The 14,070-nt window shown below is 40.6% G+C and overlaps 1 protein-coding gene across 3 annotated transcripts in view; it reads left to right on the plus strand.

Moving 5' to 3' along the window:
• Positions 1 to 312: 312 nt before the first annotated feature.
• Positions 313 to 14,070, plus strand: part of GSAP (gamma-secretase activating protein) — a 63,211-nt gene continuing 49,453 nt past the window's right edge. For 2 of the 3 annotated variants that reach the window (XM_066985691.1, XM_066985743.1), the window contains exons 1-11: positions 313 to 451; positions 3,604 to 3,677; positions 7,766 to 7,822; positions 8,513 to 8,582; positions 8,958 to 9,014; positions 9,140 to 9,228; positions 9,625 to 9,694; positions 10,780 to 10,829; positions 11,585 to 11,689; positions 12,638 to 12,697; positions 13,358 to 13,401. In XM_066985691.1, coding sequence (XP_066841792.1) covers positions 367 to 451; positions 3,604 to 3,677; positions 7,766 to 7,822; positions 8,513 to 8,582; positions 8,958 to 9,014; positions 9,140 to 9,228; positions 9,625 to 9,694; positions 10,780 to 10,829; positions 11,585 to 11,689; positions 12,638 to 12,697; positions 13,358 to 13,401 — 761 coding nt within the window. In that variant the 5' untranslated portion in view covers positions 313 to 366. Of the gene's footprint in view, positions 452 to 1,707; positions 2,222 to 3,603; positions 3,678 to 7,765; positions 7,823 to 8,512; positions 8,583 to 8,957; positions 9,015 to 9,139; positions 9,229 to 9,624; positions 9,695 to 10,779; positions 10,830 to 11,584; positions 11,690 to 12,637; positions 12,698 to 13,357; positions 13,402 to 14,070 lie in introns of those variants that run through there. The other variant, XM_066985782.1, reaches the window with a different exon arrangement.

Raw genomic sequence — 14,070 nt, forward strand, 5'->3', positions numbered from 1 at the left:
AAGCTTACAAACAGCAGAGATACGCGTCGGGAGGAGCATTTCCTCCAGCTCCACAGCTCCGACAGACAAACGACAGCCTGCGGGTCCACCTGAACCCACACCCCCACGGCAGCCGGGGCGCAGCAGGCTCCGCAGCTCCTCTCCCCGCCGTGCCCCGCAGCACGGAGGGGGCCGGAGCGAGGCGGGCCGGCGGCTGAGCGACACCAGCCGGGCCCAATGCGCTCCGAGCTGCCCCGAGGGGCAGGCCCATGGCGGCGGCCGCCCCAACAAGAAGCCGCCTGGGCGAAGCGGGCAGCGGCAAGGCCGGAGCAAGGGGGGGGGGAACGGGGCCGCCCGATGGCGGCGTGAGGAGGCGCCGCCGCCGCCATGTTCCTTCACCTGGCGGCCGAGTTCGACCTGCAGAGGGATGTGGGGCCCTGGCTGGCCGAGCGGGGTTGGGCTGCGGCTCTAGGTAACGCCGCGGCGGGGGGCGCCGAGGAGAGCCCCGGCCTTTCCTCTTTCCCTCCCTCCTTCCTTCCCCCCTTCCCTCCCCGGCGCGGGTAATGGCGGCGGCGTTGGGCTGCCCCCGGCCGGGGCAGGGCAGGGCGAGCCCAGCCTCGCTGTGGGGGGCTCCGCCCGCGGGTGCGTGCAGCTGGGGGGGCGACAGATTTGGGGGCTTCAGGGCGCTTTTCACATCCCCAAAGCTCTTCTGCGCCTCACAACTGATTTCTTCTTCCTCACGCTTTTTCTCAAAAAAAGATTCTTTAGTCTGTCCGCCTCTCCCACCCTACTACGCTTTCTGAGGAGTCTCCGCAGCCCCACAGGAGTCTCTAAACCCCCTAGCCAAAAATAAATAATAAAAAGCAACACTTTCGTCTGCTTCGTGAAGGAGTGCTGATTAAAATTAGGTAGCGTTGGGTGTCACGCCATAGAGCAGTAGTGAAATTAGCGAGCGCTTGGTGTAGTGGTGGTTGGAAAAAAAAACAAGAATGACCCCACTGTATGCTTGGCCCTGTGGTTTTTCACTTGTGTTTGTTCTCATTCATCTGCAGGGAAGTCAGTTCAGCGCTGTTTTTAAAAAACTGATGGAAACTGTAGTCTAAAAGAGAGAATTTAAACCCCATAACAACAATTACTTCAATAGAAATAGATGGTGGTTGATGCGCCATGGCGAGAACTCAAAACCTCAAGTCCTTTGGTTGCTTTTAATTAACTAACCTGCTTCACGTGTTACGGGGCTGTTATCAAATACTTCTTTGGAGCTTCTTTTTTGTAAATCAGAAACTATCATCTTTTTTTTTTGGTTTTATAAAAACAAAGTTAATTCCCAGGCTGTCTCTGATGAAATCTGTTAAAAGTTATTTCACGTATACAAGACAGTTTACTGAAGAACAGTCAGTGTGCTATCCCCTGAAGGGTTTTGAGGTAAAATTCTGAAAATCTTGTAACATAATCAATTCACCTATGCATCCATGTCATAAAAATACCAGAAGGGTGCTGACTTGTGTTTGGGGAAGGGACAATCATTTCAAGCTTTCTAAAATGTAATGCAAGCTTTTTGTTCAGTAAATGAGCCTGATAATGCAGAATCAGAATTTAGATTGGAAGGCGTATCTGATCCAGTACTAACTTCTCTGTATTGCGTTTTAACTTCTCTGTATGCAGACTTTTTCCCTCCCCTAGTGTGATGCTCGCTTTTTAGGAACGTGCAGGTGAGAGGTGGGAATTTGTAAAGATTAATTTAAGCATCAAAGAAATACCTATTCACAGAAAGCAAGTCATTTTTAGGAGCCCAGATGCTTTTGTGTCAGTAACTTCAGATGCTGTACATATATATTATTTTATTTACTGCCCTTTATTTGAAAGCCCTTGGTAGTGTGTGAGAATTTCTAATGGCATGGGAGCTGGCAGTAGCTATGATCAAGGGAGGGAAGTGGTAAGTGAAGAGAACCAGCCTTGTTCTCTCTTCCATTTATTTTTGTATGAGCTGCGTATAATGGCCTTCAGGAAATCAAACTGCATTCTCCTGAGTATGTTGATAAGAGTTGTTTGCTGGGCAGGCAGGTTGGGTTGGTTTTTCTTTTTCTTTTCTTTTTTTTTTTTTTTCAGCCCTTCATCTGCTAGTCTAAGCTGTGGAGATGAGGAAGAAGTGTTAATTCTACATGCAAAGTTTTACTGCAGGATTTCCCAAGGGCAGGGATGGTTGCCACTTCTTCTTTGGCTACGTATTCCCACCGACAATGTACAGTGACATTATATTTGTTTCCCAAACACAGCTTTTTCAACATCTTTAAGATCTCTATGTTGGAAAATCAAGAAATTCATTGGGACAGAGGTTTCTCATGGACCTTCTTCTCTAGCTAAATCTTATTCTGAGAAAGTATTCTGTGAGAGAGGTGTGATTTGCGTAGAGGATGTTGTAATCTTGAAAAGTTTGTGGTGGTTGCTAAATTCTGGGAAGTTTCTGCTAAAAGAAGAGTGGAATGTATGGTTAGCTGAGACTTTCTCAGTTGTCACTGGCTAACCTTAGCATAGTGGTATTGTTGTGTACTTTGAGTGATCTGAAACCAGGAGAAAGTGGTGTGTTTTATGCACGTAAGGATTTTTTTTTTGCCCTCCCACAACAAAATTATTTGCCTCTGATATTTCTAAACACTTTTTTTCTTGTCACCACAAGCTGTACAAGCTAATTTGTAGTATCAGATTCGTGAAACTAAGTTTCATGCTGCTTACTCCTGTCCAGGCACAGTGATAACTGAAGTAAGCAGCGTTGAACTTGCCTAAAAGCTTGCCAGGAGTTGTGGAGAGTTCTTGTTCATGCTTACCGAGCTACCTGTATCTTAAAACTGGGGCCAATCCTGCAGCTCTCAAGCTTATTAAGAGCAAAATTCATTCTTCTAATGAACGTTCAATCTGGGATCAATAAATGTTTAGTGCCTGCAGTGATTAGAAAAGAGAACGCAGAATCAGGAAAAGATGCGTTTCTGGCATGTGGAGTGTATTTTCCTCCTCCTCCTCCCCAATGTTTTCTTGTCCTGCGTTGCTTAATTCCCTTGTAGCTGTAAATATATTGCATATATGTTTTGTTTGATCTTGTGGGTCTTGTTGCTGTAGAACTAATCTCTGAAGATGTGGTTTATTTCCAGGTATTCCTTTGGGAGGCTGAGGGGGTGGCTGGGACAAGTGACGCTTTTTCTCATGCTTAGTTCTGTCTCCCTGTAGTGTTCTGAGGGTTGGAGCACAACTTAACCGTTTGAATCATGTGTGTAAGGGATAAATGCATTTTTTGTTTTCTGGGAGTGTAAACCACTGAGTAATCACATTCTATTTTCATCAGAAAAGATTGTGGCAATTTAGAATCACAATTGTAATGAGGAGGTAGGAATTTAGAAATGTAATTATTTTCTGTGTGCTTTGAAACCTTACCTATTTTGTTTTGAAGTTTATGAGATTTAAATCATAGTCTAAGAAATATTCTGTCTGTCTTTACAGAAGGTGGTAATTTTGGCATGTACAAATAAGTATTTATATGTAAAAACGTACTTAATACCTTTGCTTAAATTGTGCATATGTATGATAAACTAACTCAAGTGAAAATCTTGTGCCTTTTGATACTTATTTCAGATACTTCTGAGAATTCATCAGCACTCTATGTTGTAAATGTTGAAAGAAATGGAAAAATTATTTATACCTGGAAGGTAAATCTCTCTTGGAGCTTAATGAAAATATTCCTGAGAATATCACTATATGTGTGCCTACATTTACTTGAGTCTCTGCATCTTATTTTTTTTTTGGGGGGGGGGGGGGGGGGTGGGGAGGTGGAGGTGTTATAACATGAAAACTTGACTGATTACTTGGAGGTTTGGGCGATGGGAAAATATGCATCTCCACTTCAGACAAAGGTTAAGAGTGATGAAACAGAGTAAAGTACTGAGTGACCTGATCAGGTCATAGGGTTTTTGCTGTTGATTTCTTGGGGCCAGAACCTCACCCTGCATGACAAAAACATTTCTTTAACAGATAAACTCTTCATAAGCAGCACATTCTTTCACTCTGAGAGTTTCTTAGGGAGGTCTGACTCTTAAATTCACTGCTGCAGTTAAACATTTACTCCTACCACTAAGTATGTTAAGATGCCATAAATGTAACACTAACTCTGCTTCTATTTTTTTTTTTGTTACTTTGAGAAGTTACTTTACTGTAGCACTTCATTGCAAGTACTAGGAAGTAATCTTAGTTTATTTGATGTTTTGAAGTACGTAGCACTATCATTTTTAATATAGGAGTCTGCTCTCATGGCATATATATTGCTTTTAGATTGAAATTCATGTAGTTCCAAGGCTTTTCTAAATGGTTTGGGAAGGCTTCCCGTTGAGGGGACAAGCTGCGGTTCTTTTCTGTGCAGCTCAGAGAAATCTGTAAACCCAGCTGGATTTTGGAGGGTCTTGGTTCTTGGGAGGTACGACTGGAGACAGCAGATTGCAGTAGGATGAGGCTGTCTTGCATTCCCCTCTGGCTCAACAACGCTAAAACTCTCCAGCTTCACTAGGGTTAAGGGAAGAGGTGAGGCCTTCAGCAAGGTATAGTGCACTTCAGCTGTGGGTGGATGTTTCCTTTAGCACCAGCGTGGGGAGGGGAGACTGTAAGGCAACAGGAGTCATAAAAACAGCGCTCAACGAAGTGTCAGGTTTTTAAATATTGCTCAAATCTCTAAAGATTTAATAAAGGCAATCCATCTAGCTCCTTAAAGGAGATCTGTGTATGTGTGATGTCGCTGCTTTCCAGCACCTATGGAATATCACACTGAGCTTGGAGTAACTCCTTTCTTTCTTGGGCTTTTGACAGCAGAGTCCGGCTGCCTCGTGTGGTGTTCCAGCTCTTGCAGCTGGCAGAGGGGGGTGAGATTTAGCTCAAGGTTTACGCATCTAAATGTAGGTGTCTGCTCGCATACTAGATGTCTAAGATGCCGTTACAGTCAGTGCAGATCTGGTCAAAACAGGGGAATTTAGAGGAATGGCTGCCTGTAGCCTCTGCTTTGGGAGGAGGTGTGTGAGGTGGAGAAGGTGGACAAATATTTGCTAGGCTCTAGTGAATGAATTGGCCAATGACTTGAAGGACGATTCAAACACCTAACCCTGAACCTGGAGGTAAAGCCAATGCCAAAAATGTTCACTGTTGTTTCTCTTTCCTGCTTCAGGGAATAAAGTGACCTCTGCAGCCTGTGTGGTAGGGATGGATGGGTGACAGAGGCTGAGAACTAGAGGTAGTGAAGTCACAGCTCTGCTGTAGTTCTCACCTCTGTTATGCTAGCCTGAAGGAGGTGCTGCTGCCCCTTACTTTCCTGTTCTCTTACCATTATAAAGTAGTCTGATCTTTTTCTTCTTGAATGAGTCAGCTTGCAGAAGGAAGAACCAACGTCTGGGTTCTTTCTGTATTGGGAAGATTGCTGACATACTTGGTTTGCTTTACTGTAAGTGTGGTTCATTGGTTGTTTTTTTTCTTTTTTCACACTTGCTATGGGCAAACTGGAAGATACTTCCTGGAGTGTTTTCACAAAGAACAAATGTGTCTTAAGGTGGTGTTGCATTAAATATGTGATCCTTCTCCCAGTGGAAGTTGTTCGTAGTGTGTGGTACGCATTTCTTTCCTGCCCCTTTCTTTTCTGTCCTTGTGGTGACAAGAAGAACAATGACTTACTAGAATGAACCCAGAGGAGGGTCACGAGGACGCTCAGAGGGCTGGAGCACCTCTCCTACAAAGACAGGCTGAGGGAGTTGGGGTTGTTCAGCCTGGAGAAGAGAAGGCTCTGGGGAGACCTTAGAGGGGCCTTGAAGTACCTAAAGGGGGCCTGCAGGAAAGCTGGGGAGGGACTCTTTGTCAGGGGTTGTAGGGATAGGACAAAGGGGGAATGGCTTTAAACCCAAAAAGGGTATAGTTAGATTAGATATAAGGAAGAAATCCTTTACTCTAAGGATGGTGACACAGTGGAACAGGCTGCCCAGAGAAGCTGTGGCTGCCCCATCCCTGGAGGTGTTCAGGGCCAGGCTGGATGGGGCCTTGGGCAACCTGGGCTGGTGGGAGGTGTCCCTGCCCATGGCAGGGTGATGCCGTGAGATGATCTTTAAGGTCCCTTCCAACCCAAACCATTGTATGATCAATACAAATTCTGCTTGTCGGCTGGAACTGTTGGTACCAACTTAGATGTAAATTAGTTATGTCTGCATCAGCTGCAGAAACACCTTGGGACAGCGATATCTTAATGCAGGACTGAAATTTTAGGACTGATTTTTATTTTTTCAAGAGTAGAATGGTATTTCTAAATGTCTCTTCACAATTAGAAGACCAAATGCCTTTCCCCTGAAATCAGGAGGGTAGAGAATGAGCTTTATTTTCAAGCGTGTTTCAGAGTATTGCATAGTACTGTAGATTTGAAAACGTCTGTCTTTCGTGACATTGAAAGTTGGCATAACGGAAGATGTTTGTAACAGAGATGAGTGCTAGTGCCAGTGCTTCTACTTCGCAAATCTAGAACAAGAATCTTTGCAGGAAACCTGAAAGCAAGTGTATTAGCTGCTGCACTGGACTGGACGCGGATATAGCCCTGCTACCAGTCTTGTAAAATATATTTTTCAGTAGTAAGTACAGAGGATGTTGGAGTTTGACACATTTGGAAAGAACGGCTATTTGTGAAATCCCTTGTTTAACCTTAAGCTAGTAGGCCTGAAGCCCGTGCCTTAACATAAAGGCATTTTGTTTCCCTTGTTTAAACTAGAAGTCAAAAGAATTTTGTCACTGCCACAACAGTAATGAAATACTTAGAAATAGACCCTTGAGGAAGAGAATACTCAGGCTTTTGCTTTAATTTCACAAAGCAGGATGCCATAACTCTGTAAATAACCATAGATTTCTACCCTTTCCCCCCACCCCTCAAGCTGTAATTAAAAACAATGATGTTCATTGTTTGAGTACAAACTATGTGGCTGGACTTAATTCCAACAGTTTAGCAATTTAGTGCATATACCTAGAGTATCTTGCGTTAATGGATTTCAGCTTGATTTGAAAAACAATATATGCTGCAAGGCAAAATTATTATTTTTTTAAATTGAAGCAGAGTTTGCAAATTTAGAGCATATTAAAGGGTACCAGAAAGTAAGTTTTGATCTGTATAGTCTTAGGGGTGTCCCAAATACTGCATGTTGTTATCAATAAGCATGGTGTCATTTGAGCTTGTGAAACCTATTTAGCCTTTAAATAATTGTTTCGTAAGGTAGAGCTGAAATCCTTTTTCCAGCTTCCAGCCAGATCCCTGGAAGCTGTGTTTGGTGACGTTTGATGTTTTGTGATGTGTTTTGGTGTGATGACCCAAGTCTGTGAGATTTGGAATACCAGCCTTAAATCTTCCTGGGGCCAGCATGGTGTCTCCTTTCATTCCTGCAGTGAGATCTCTTCCTTGCTGTGTAACCAAAACCAGTTTAGAACCGAAGTGAGAGAGGCAAGTGGCATACGGCACAGCTAGTGGGCAGCGGATTGGCTGTGTTTCAGCTTTGTCACATGTGTTAATTCTGAAAGGGGAGGAAAAAAAAAACACCACATTGTTCTCATTCTTGCTTCTCCTTCTTGGAATTAGATAATTAACTGCCTGTATTACAGGACAGGGAAGTGTATGAGGGTGTGTGCCAAGGAAAGGGGGGAAAAGAGGAGAGAAGGGTAGGAAAACAAACGAACAAACAAAAAAAAGTGTTTAAATTTGTATGCACATTCAGTGTTCATTTGTTATCATCTATAGGGAAATCAGAGAGATACCCATATCGGACTGTACGACCTTCAAACTAAGGAAAATGAGGTGAGAACAACACGGTGCTTCTACCTGGTGAGGATAATGCTATAGCACTTTAGATTTTGATGCCTTGCAACACAGTATGTCATTTCCATAAGCACTTAAATGTTTGTTTGAAATGGAGGAGAGAAATGGAAGGTACTCACATCATGCTCAGCAGTATTAAGATTACAGAACATGTAAATGACTTGGGAGTAGTAGAGTGTCATGTCTGGAGTCTTGATTTCTAAACAACCAATTCAACATTCCCTCTGAAACGGAGCATGTGCCCTTAAAAGTAAATGATTTTTTGTTCTGTATTGCCAAGTGTGCCTCCTCGGTCTGTCTGGTGCTGCCACTTGTGAGAAAAAAAGCTAAAACTGAATGCACCACAGTTCAGTGGTTTGAGCCGTGACAACGAGTCTTTGCAGGTGTCCCAAAACAGTATGAAATGGGTAAAATTTAAAAATGATGCAAAGGTTTGCTGTACAGCTCTCGTGGCAACTACAGCTCAAAAGAACCACTAAGAAACAAACAAATGAGAGAAAGGAGAAGTGATACAATTGAGGCTTGAAGTTCTTCTGACTTAAGAAGGATTTGATCTAGAAATAAAAAGGTGAACTGCTCAGTGGTGTTTTCCTAAGGAGGAGTAATTAAATGGTTTTCTTTATGTAGTTAAAAATAATAATTTATTATTGCTAATGTATTTCTCTATAGCATCTCTATATGTTTGAGAGAGATCTACGCATTATCAGTTGTTCAGTCAACAGTGAAAGGACATTACTGGGTAAATATGTTTCCTGATTCATCTTTTTGTCATCATTAAAAATGATTTAGGTTAGTTGTATGATACATTTGGGTCTATAATTACATTTGGGTCTGTTTTGAACTGTATGTTGCTCACAGCAGTGTATGCATTTGAGTGGATCCATCACCAAAAAATGTAGGTAACAATACTATCATTACTGTTACATTAAAAGAAAAATCTCCAACACACCCCTTGCTCACTTCCCTCACCTGCATTTATATATGCCTCCTACATCTGGAGGAGCTTCTGTTGTTTCTTAAAATGCGTATTTTTGTAAAATGTTTGTGATGTTTGCTAGCCAAGAGTGTTCAGTAAGATTAATAGCATGCTTGCTGTGTTCTTTTTCTGGATTAGCGGTCAGCTTCCGTCAATACACAGAGGAAGAAAGAGTGAGTCAGCTGTTACAGTCAGGTACTACAACTGGATTGTTTTAATACTGTTAGAAATATTTTATTCTTTCTTGTTTCTTTTTTTTTCTCTTAGTGATAAAACTGTATATATAAAAAAGGCTTACCTAAAACATGTTCTTTTTGCAGTATCCAAATATTTAACCTTGCTAATTGAAATTCATCCCGTTAATAATGTGAGAGTCCTGAAGGCTGTGGATAGCTGCGTTCGAGTACAGGTAAGTCATTCAAGTAATCTGAATGCAAACTTTTTTAATCCACTGTGCTAAAGTGAAAAAGTGATTGAGTGCAGAAAAGTCTCATGTTTCTTGCAACTGTTGTAGAGATAGTATACCAATGTTTTCATTACATTAAAAAAAAAAAAGAGAAACCTTATGAAATGTTAGAGTATTTCCTTAATGTGAAGACTACTTTTTTCCCCTCTCTTGTCTCCCTAAGCTTGTGATAGTGATTGATGACTCAGTCTGTAATAATAGCTGTTCTTATTAATTGAATGTCATGCATGTGCTTGGCTTTATTTAAATATATGTAACTATTCAGCTAAATAAATACTTTAGATAAGTGCTGTAAACAACTTTAGTTATTTACTTACTTTTGTGAAACTTTCTGTATAGTTTCTTTATCCAGTTGAAGGCAGAAATACTTCTACAGAAAGTCGCCTCTTGCTAGTTTCAGAAGATAAATGTGAGTTAATATTTCAAAAGTACATTGTCATTCTTCTCCTTTAAGATGACCGTCATGGATTGTTTTTTGATAGGCTTTTATTGGGGAAAAAACAATGAAAAGGAAGTTTGAACTATCCTAGGTATCCTGAATGTCTTTCAAAAGCTATATGCTTTAATGAGATTTTTTTCAGTGTTAGAAGAATGGACAGCTCTGACTACGTTTTTTTCTTGGTTCATGCATTCATCAGTCATCTTAAATTTTAAAAAAGCTACATTGTACTTTTATAATTGCCTGTAGAAATTTAGGGCAGCCCCGTTGATTATGACAGATGGGTTCGGACTTAATAGCATCACAAGGGGGATAAGAACAGGGCAAAGGTTCCTTGGATTCAGCTGAACGTTGCACGTTGCGCCTAATGTAGTGGGAGTTTCAGCCTAATGACTGAGAATGGGTAGAGGGGGACACTTGCAAATGGCAGTCTTGCCTTTACTCTTATCAAAGACTGACATGGATTTTCTCATCTTTTTGGAGAGGCCTGTCTTTTCTGCTAAGCTAGATGCCAACTGTTTAGGTAGCTGGAGTAAAGTAGGCAGAGTTAATCTCATAATCTGTTCACATAGGGCTTTGATCTATATCAGTCCCATTTATAACATCTGTTGGATTAATTTTGCACCTTTGATATAGGTAGACTACCGATAACTATTAGCAGCTTTGCTTGGGAAGGCTTGCGAGGGTACTCCTGCTAGGAAGTGAACCGTGGCTAGGGCAGCATGCAGCCGTGCATGCTCTTTCTCTGCAAGCATTCTCCTTGGCTTGGTCTGGCATGTTTCATGTAGCACTCTTCTGACAGAGCTGCAACGATGTGGGCAGAGGACTGTTTGCCCTGGGTGGTACAGCTGATGCCACCCTCTCTCAGGAGAGGAAGAGTCCAGGTCTCTGCGTAGGTGCCTGCACTCATACATCAAATACCTCCTCTTGCACTGAGTTGAGCTTTCTTGGGTCTAAGGGGTTCCCATAATGTTCTAAGAAGTGAAATTTTTTGACTATGTAAAAGCACGTTAAAAATGTATGTTTTTACTGAAATGTTTTTTATTGTTTTAAAGATATTGAACAATTTGATATTTGTGTTGTTGTGGAAGAAGAACACAAAGTGGTAAGTCTCAAAAAATTCTTGAGTTTTGAGGTGTTTTTGCTTTAATTGAAAATTTAAGCATCTATCCTTTAATTTTAGCTAGTTGTATTTGTAACTTGGCAACTTACATTGCTAACCACAAAGCTGATTAAAAAAATTTATCAATTTATGAGGAAAGTTACTTTTTTGTTGTTGTTTCTGAATGTGTTTGAATGTTAGAATTTGGAAGAAAACAGTGTATATTTATTTTTAAACCATTCAGTGTACTTGTAGAGTCACCTTCCTGACTTTGCCTTCTGGGAGTCCAAGTGTCCCAGGAAAAGATTCATTAAAAAAAAAAAAAGACATGAAACTTAGACTCTGAGTACTGTGAATGTTTCAATCTTTTTTTCCCCTCTAATTTTTTTTTTTGCGTTTTAAACATCAATTTATTTTCAGCAAACTGAGTGTGCATGTTCCACTTAAAGCACTTAGTAAGCATACATCTAATATAGTAACAAAATGTGTCACAAACCCCGATGTTTCATTTTATGGAGAAAATGTAGGCTCTGGAAATACTTAGTAGTTGAAGTACCCTGGAAACTTTCCGACCTTGAACCTGAGCATCTTGCACACAGCAGAGGTGGACCTTGTACTGCTGACATGCAGCGTATTCCCTTCAAGCACCATAGTATTTGAGCCTCTTCTGTCACTGCTCTTCTCTTTAAAGCACACTCTGTGTGTAATCATTACAAAACCTTACTTGATGACCTCTAATGCTCTTTCTTTCCCTTTAGGTGATTCAGAACTCAGGTCAGCTTCCAAGAGCCAGAGTTGCAGATGATCTCATTTGGGCACAATGGGATATGACGGAACAGAGACTCTTCTACATTGTTCCAAAGGTGAAATCAACGTTATCCTAGTGGTTTTGTTCCTGTCTGTCTCATGACAGTGAAGTTTTCTGTGTGTGTGATGTAATAATAGTGTGAGTTTGGTTTTCATTATAGTCTGTCTTGTTATTGTCTCAAATAACCCAAATCAAAAGCCAGGCTTGCTTGAACAGCCATTTGTGCATAGTAATTGCAGGAAGACTGATAGTCTCAGCGCTTCCTCTAAAAATGGATGGGTTTGTTAGTTTTCTTGGCTTTAAAAAGGTCTTTTGTTCAAAAGGATCTGAATCTACTAAAAGCTGTGGGGAGTGTATTGCCTCTGTTGTACAGAATTCACGTCTAGAAGGTACGTTGTACACAGGCTTACTGAATGAGGTTACAGTCTTGGCTAGAAATGCTCAAATTCTTCAAGTTTTTTTTCTTTGCTTGTTTGTGTGTTTCGTCTGAGGGACTACTTGCATTTGATGTATTCTGCATAAATGAAAGTCTACTTTTCTCAGCTTTTCTTAGCCACTAAAAAAGATGTTAGGAAATAACAGGAAGTGAACCACGATGGAGAAACATATTCCTGTTTTTGTTTCTCAGATATCCTTTTTGAACTGACCAAAATAAGATATGGTTCCTTTTGCCGTACAGGTAGCTGCGAAAAAGTTTTTGTTTAACGTTCTAGAATGTGTGTGTGTGTGTGTGTGTGAGAGAGACATGCAGTGCTGTGCTTGAAGTGAGGGCCCACGCAATTATAGACGATTGGTAGATAATGATCTGAGACAGGAAGGAAGTATGTCAGAGTGCTATTGTGGGGGGTTATATGTGGTTTTTAATGTCTTCTTTTGTCCCCCTAACTTCTGCATATTTGTTAGCAAAGCGTGTTAAGTGTGTAGAACACCGGGGAATCCACTTTTCAGTCTATGTGATGTGCATATTTTTAATTAGTTAAAGAACATATCCTCTTCATTCTAGGAATCAAGGTGTACTTTAAAATGTGTCCAGTTTTATCCTGATGAAAATTTTAACTCAATAGTAAGTAATTAGTATTTTATTATATGATAGTTTTGAGTTGGATGTAATTTTATCTTCCAGGCACTGATAATGAGATCAGTTTCAGTGTCTGTTCAATCGTCAAAAACAGACATTTTGCAGAGGGAAACTAGTTTTGTTTTTTCCTTTTTTTTATGTGTTTTGTTTTTTGTTCTCGTTTTGTGTTCTTTTCAAGAATTTATTCATGCATATTCAGATTGCACCATAGTAAGGTAATTTCAGTGGAATTGCACAGATACTGACCTAGAAGTATGTGCTATTCATGATATTACACTGATCTTATACTTGGGTATTGAAAAGCAGGATTATCAAATGCACTAGACAAAAACTGTGGACTACTGAGGCAGTTTTAAGTGAGACAGAAAAATCTGTTGCTGTCAAAAGACAGAACATAAAAACTAGAAAAACTGAGCATAATAGAGGTTAACTATCTCACAATTTATATATATATATGAGTCTTTTTTGATTTTTCTGAGACAGTAAGGATTGTAGAGGATATATAAACTTTTTTTTGTCTTTGTTATAACGTTGAATCTATTGCAATGTGTGTGGCACATTCTACTGGGCTGAAATGTTAAACATAGTTCAGTAATCATACTGATCTCACTAAATAACAGGTTTGGTTTTGGTTTTGATTAACAGCTGGAATCACACCTGGATATTTCTGTAAATGACACACGAGTAAAGTAAGGATTTGTTTGTTTTCCTTTTACTCCTCTTCATAAAATATTAGTCTATATATTAAAATTTGGTTTAGAACCATAGTATCTTTGTTTGGAGTTACCTGTGTGGGACTGGAACATAAGAATAATTTGAATGACACACATTTTTGTGTCCAAACCTCCAGCTCTTCTCATTTTCATCAAGGTCAATGGTAAAATGCAATTTAATCCTTGACTGCTTTTTTGGTGCTACTTTTGAAAATGATTTGTCTGAAGAGCTAGCCATATGTTAAAACATAATTTCTCCGAGTATTTGGTACCTATTTAAAGAGATTTGCTTCAGTCTTGAACATGCTGTAGTAGTGATGTGGAAATTCCTGTTAAGGGAAGCTCTCAATTTTTAATTGCTGTTGCATGTTTTACTGGGCAGTTAACCAGACCAGTAGCTCCTTTTTATTGTCCACGAGGCACTGCCTGTGCTCTTTTTGTTCTCCAGCGTGCTATTTCCAGGCAGCCCGCAGTTTCAAAGGGTGCGACTGATATGATTCTGGCTGTGCCTACAGTGACTGCATCTGAGCTTGTCTCCTTAAGGCTCCCTTAGGTTCCCTCTTAATTGAGGAAGAGCAGGATTTTGTAATTCATCCCATCCTCATCTATCTACAGTTAGTTAAATTTGCGTTCCAAAAGGGCCTG

This window comes from Anser cygnoides, chromosome 1, assembly GCF_040182565.1.
Source record: "Anser cygnoides isolate HZ-2024a breed goose chromosome 1, Taihu_goose_T2T_genome, whole genome shotgun sequence".
In the NCBI taxonomy this organism is placed as follows: domain Eukaryota; kingdom Metazoa; phylum Chordata; class Aves; order Anseriformes; family Anatidae; genus Anser; species Anser cygnoides.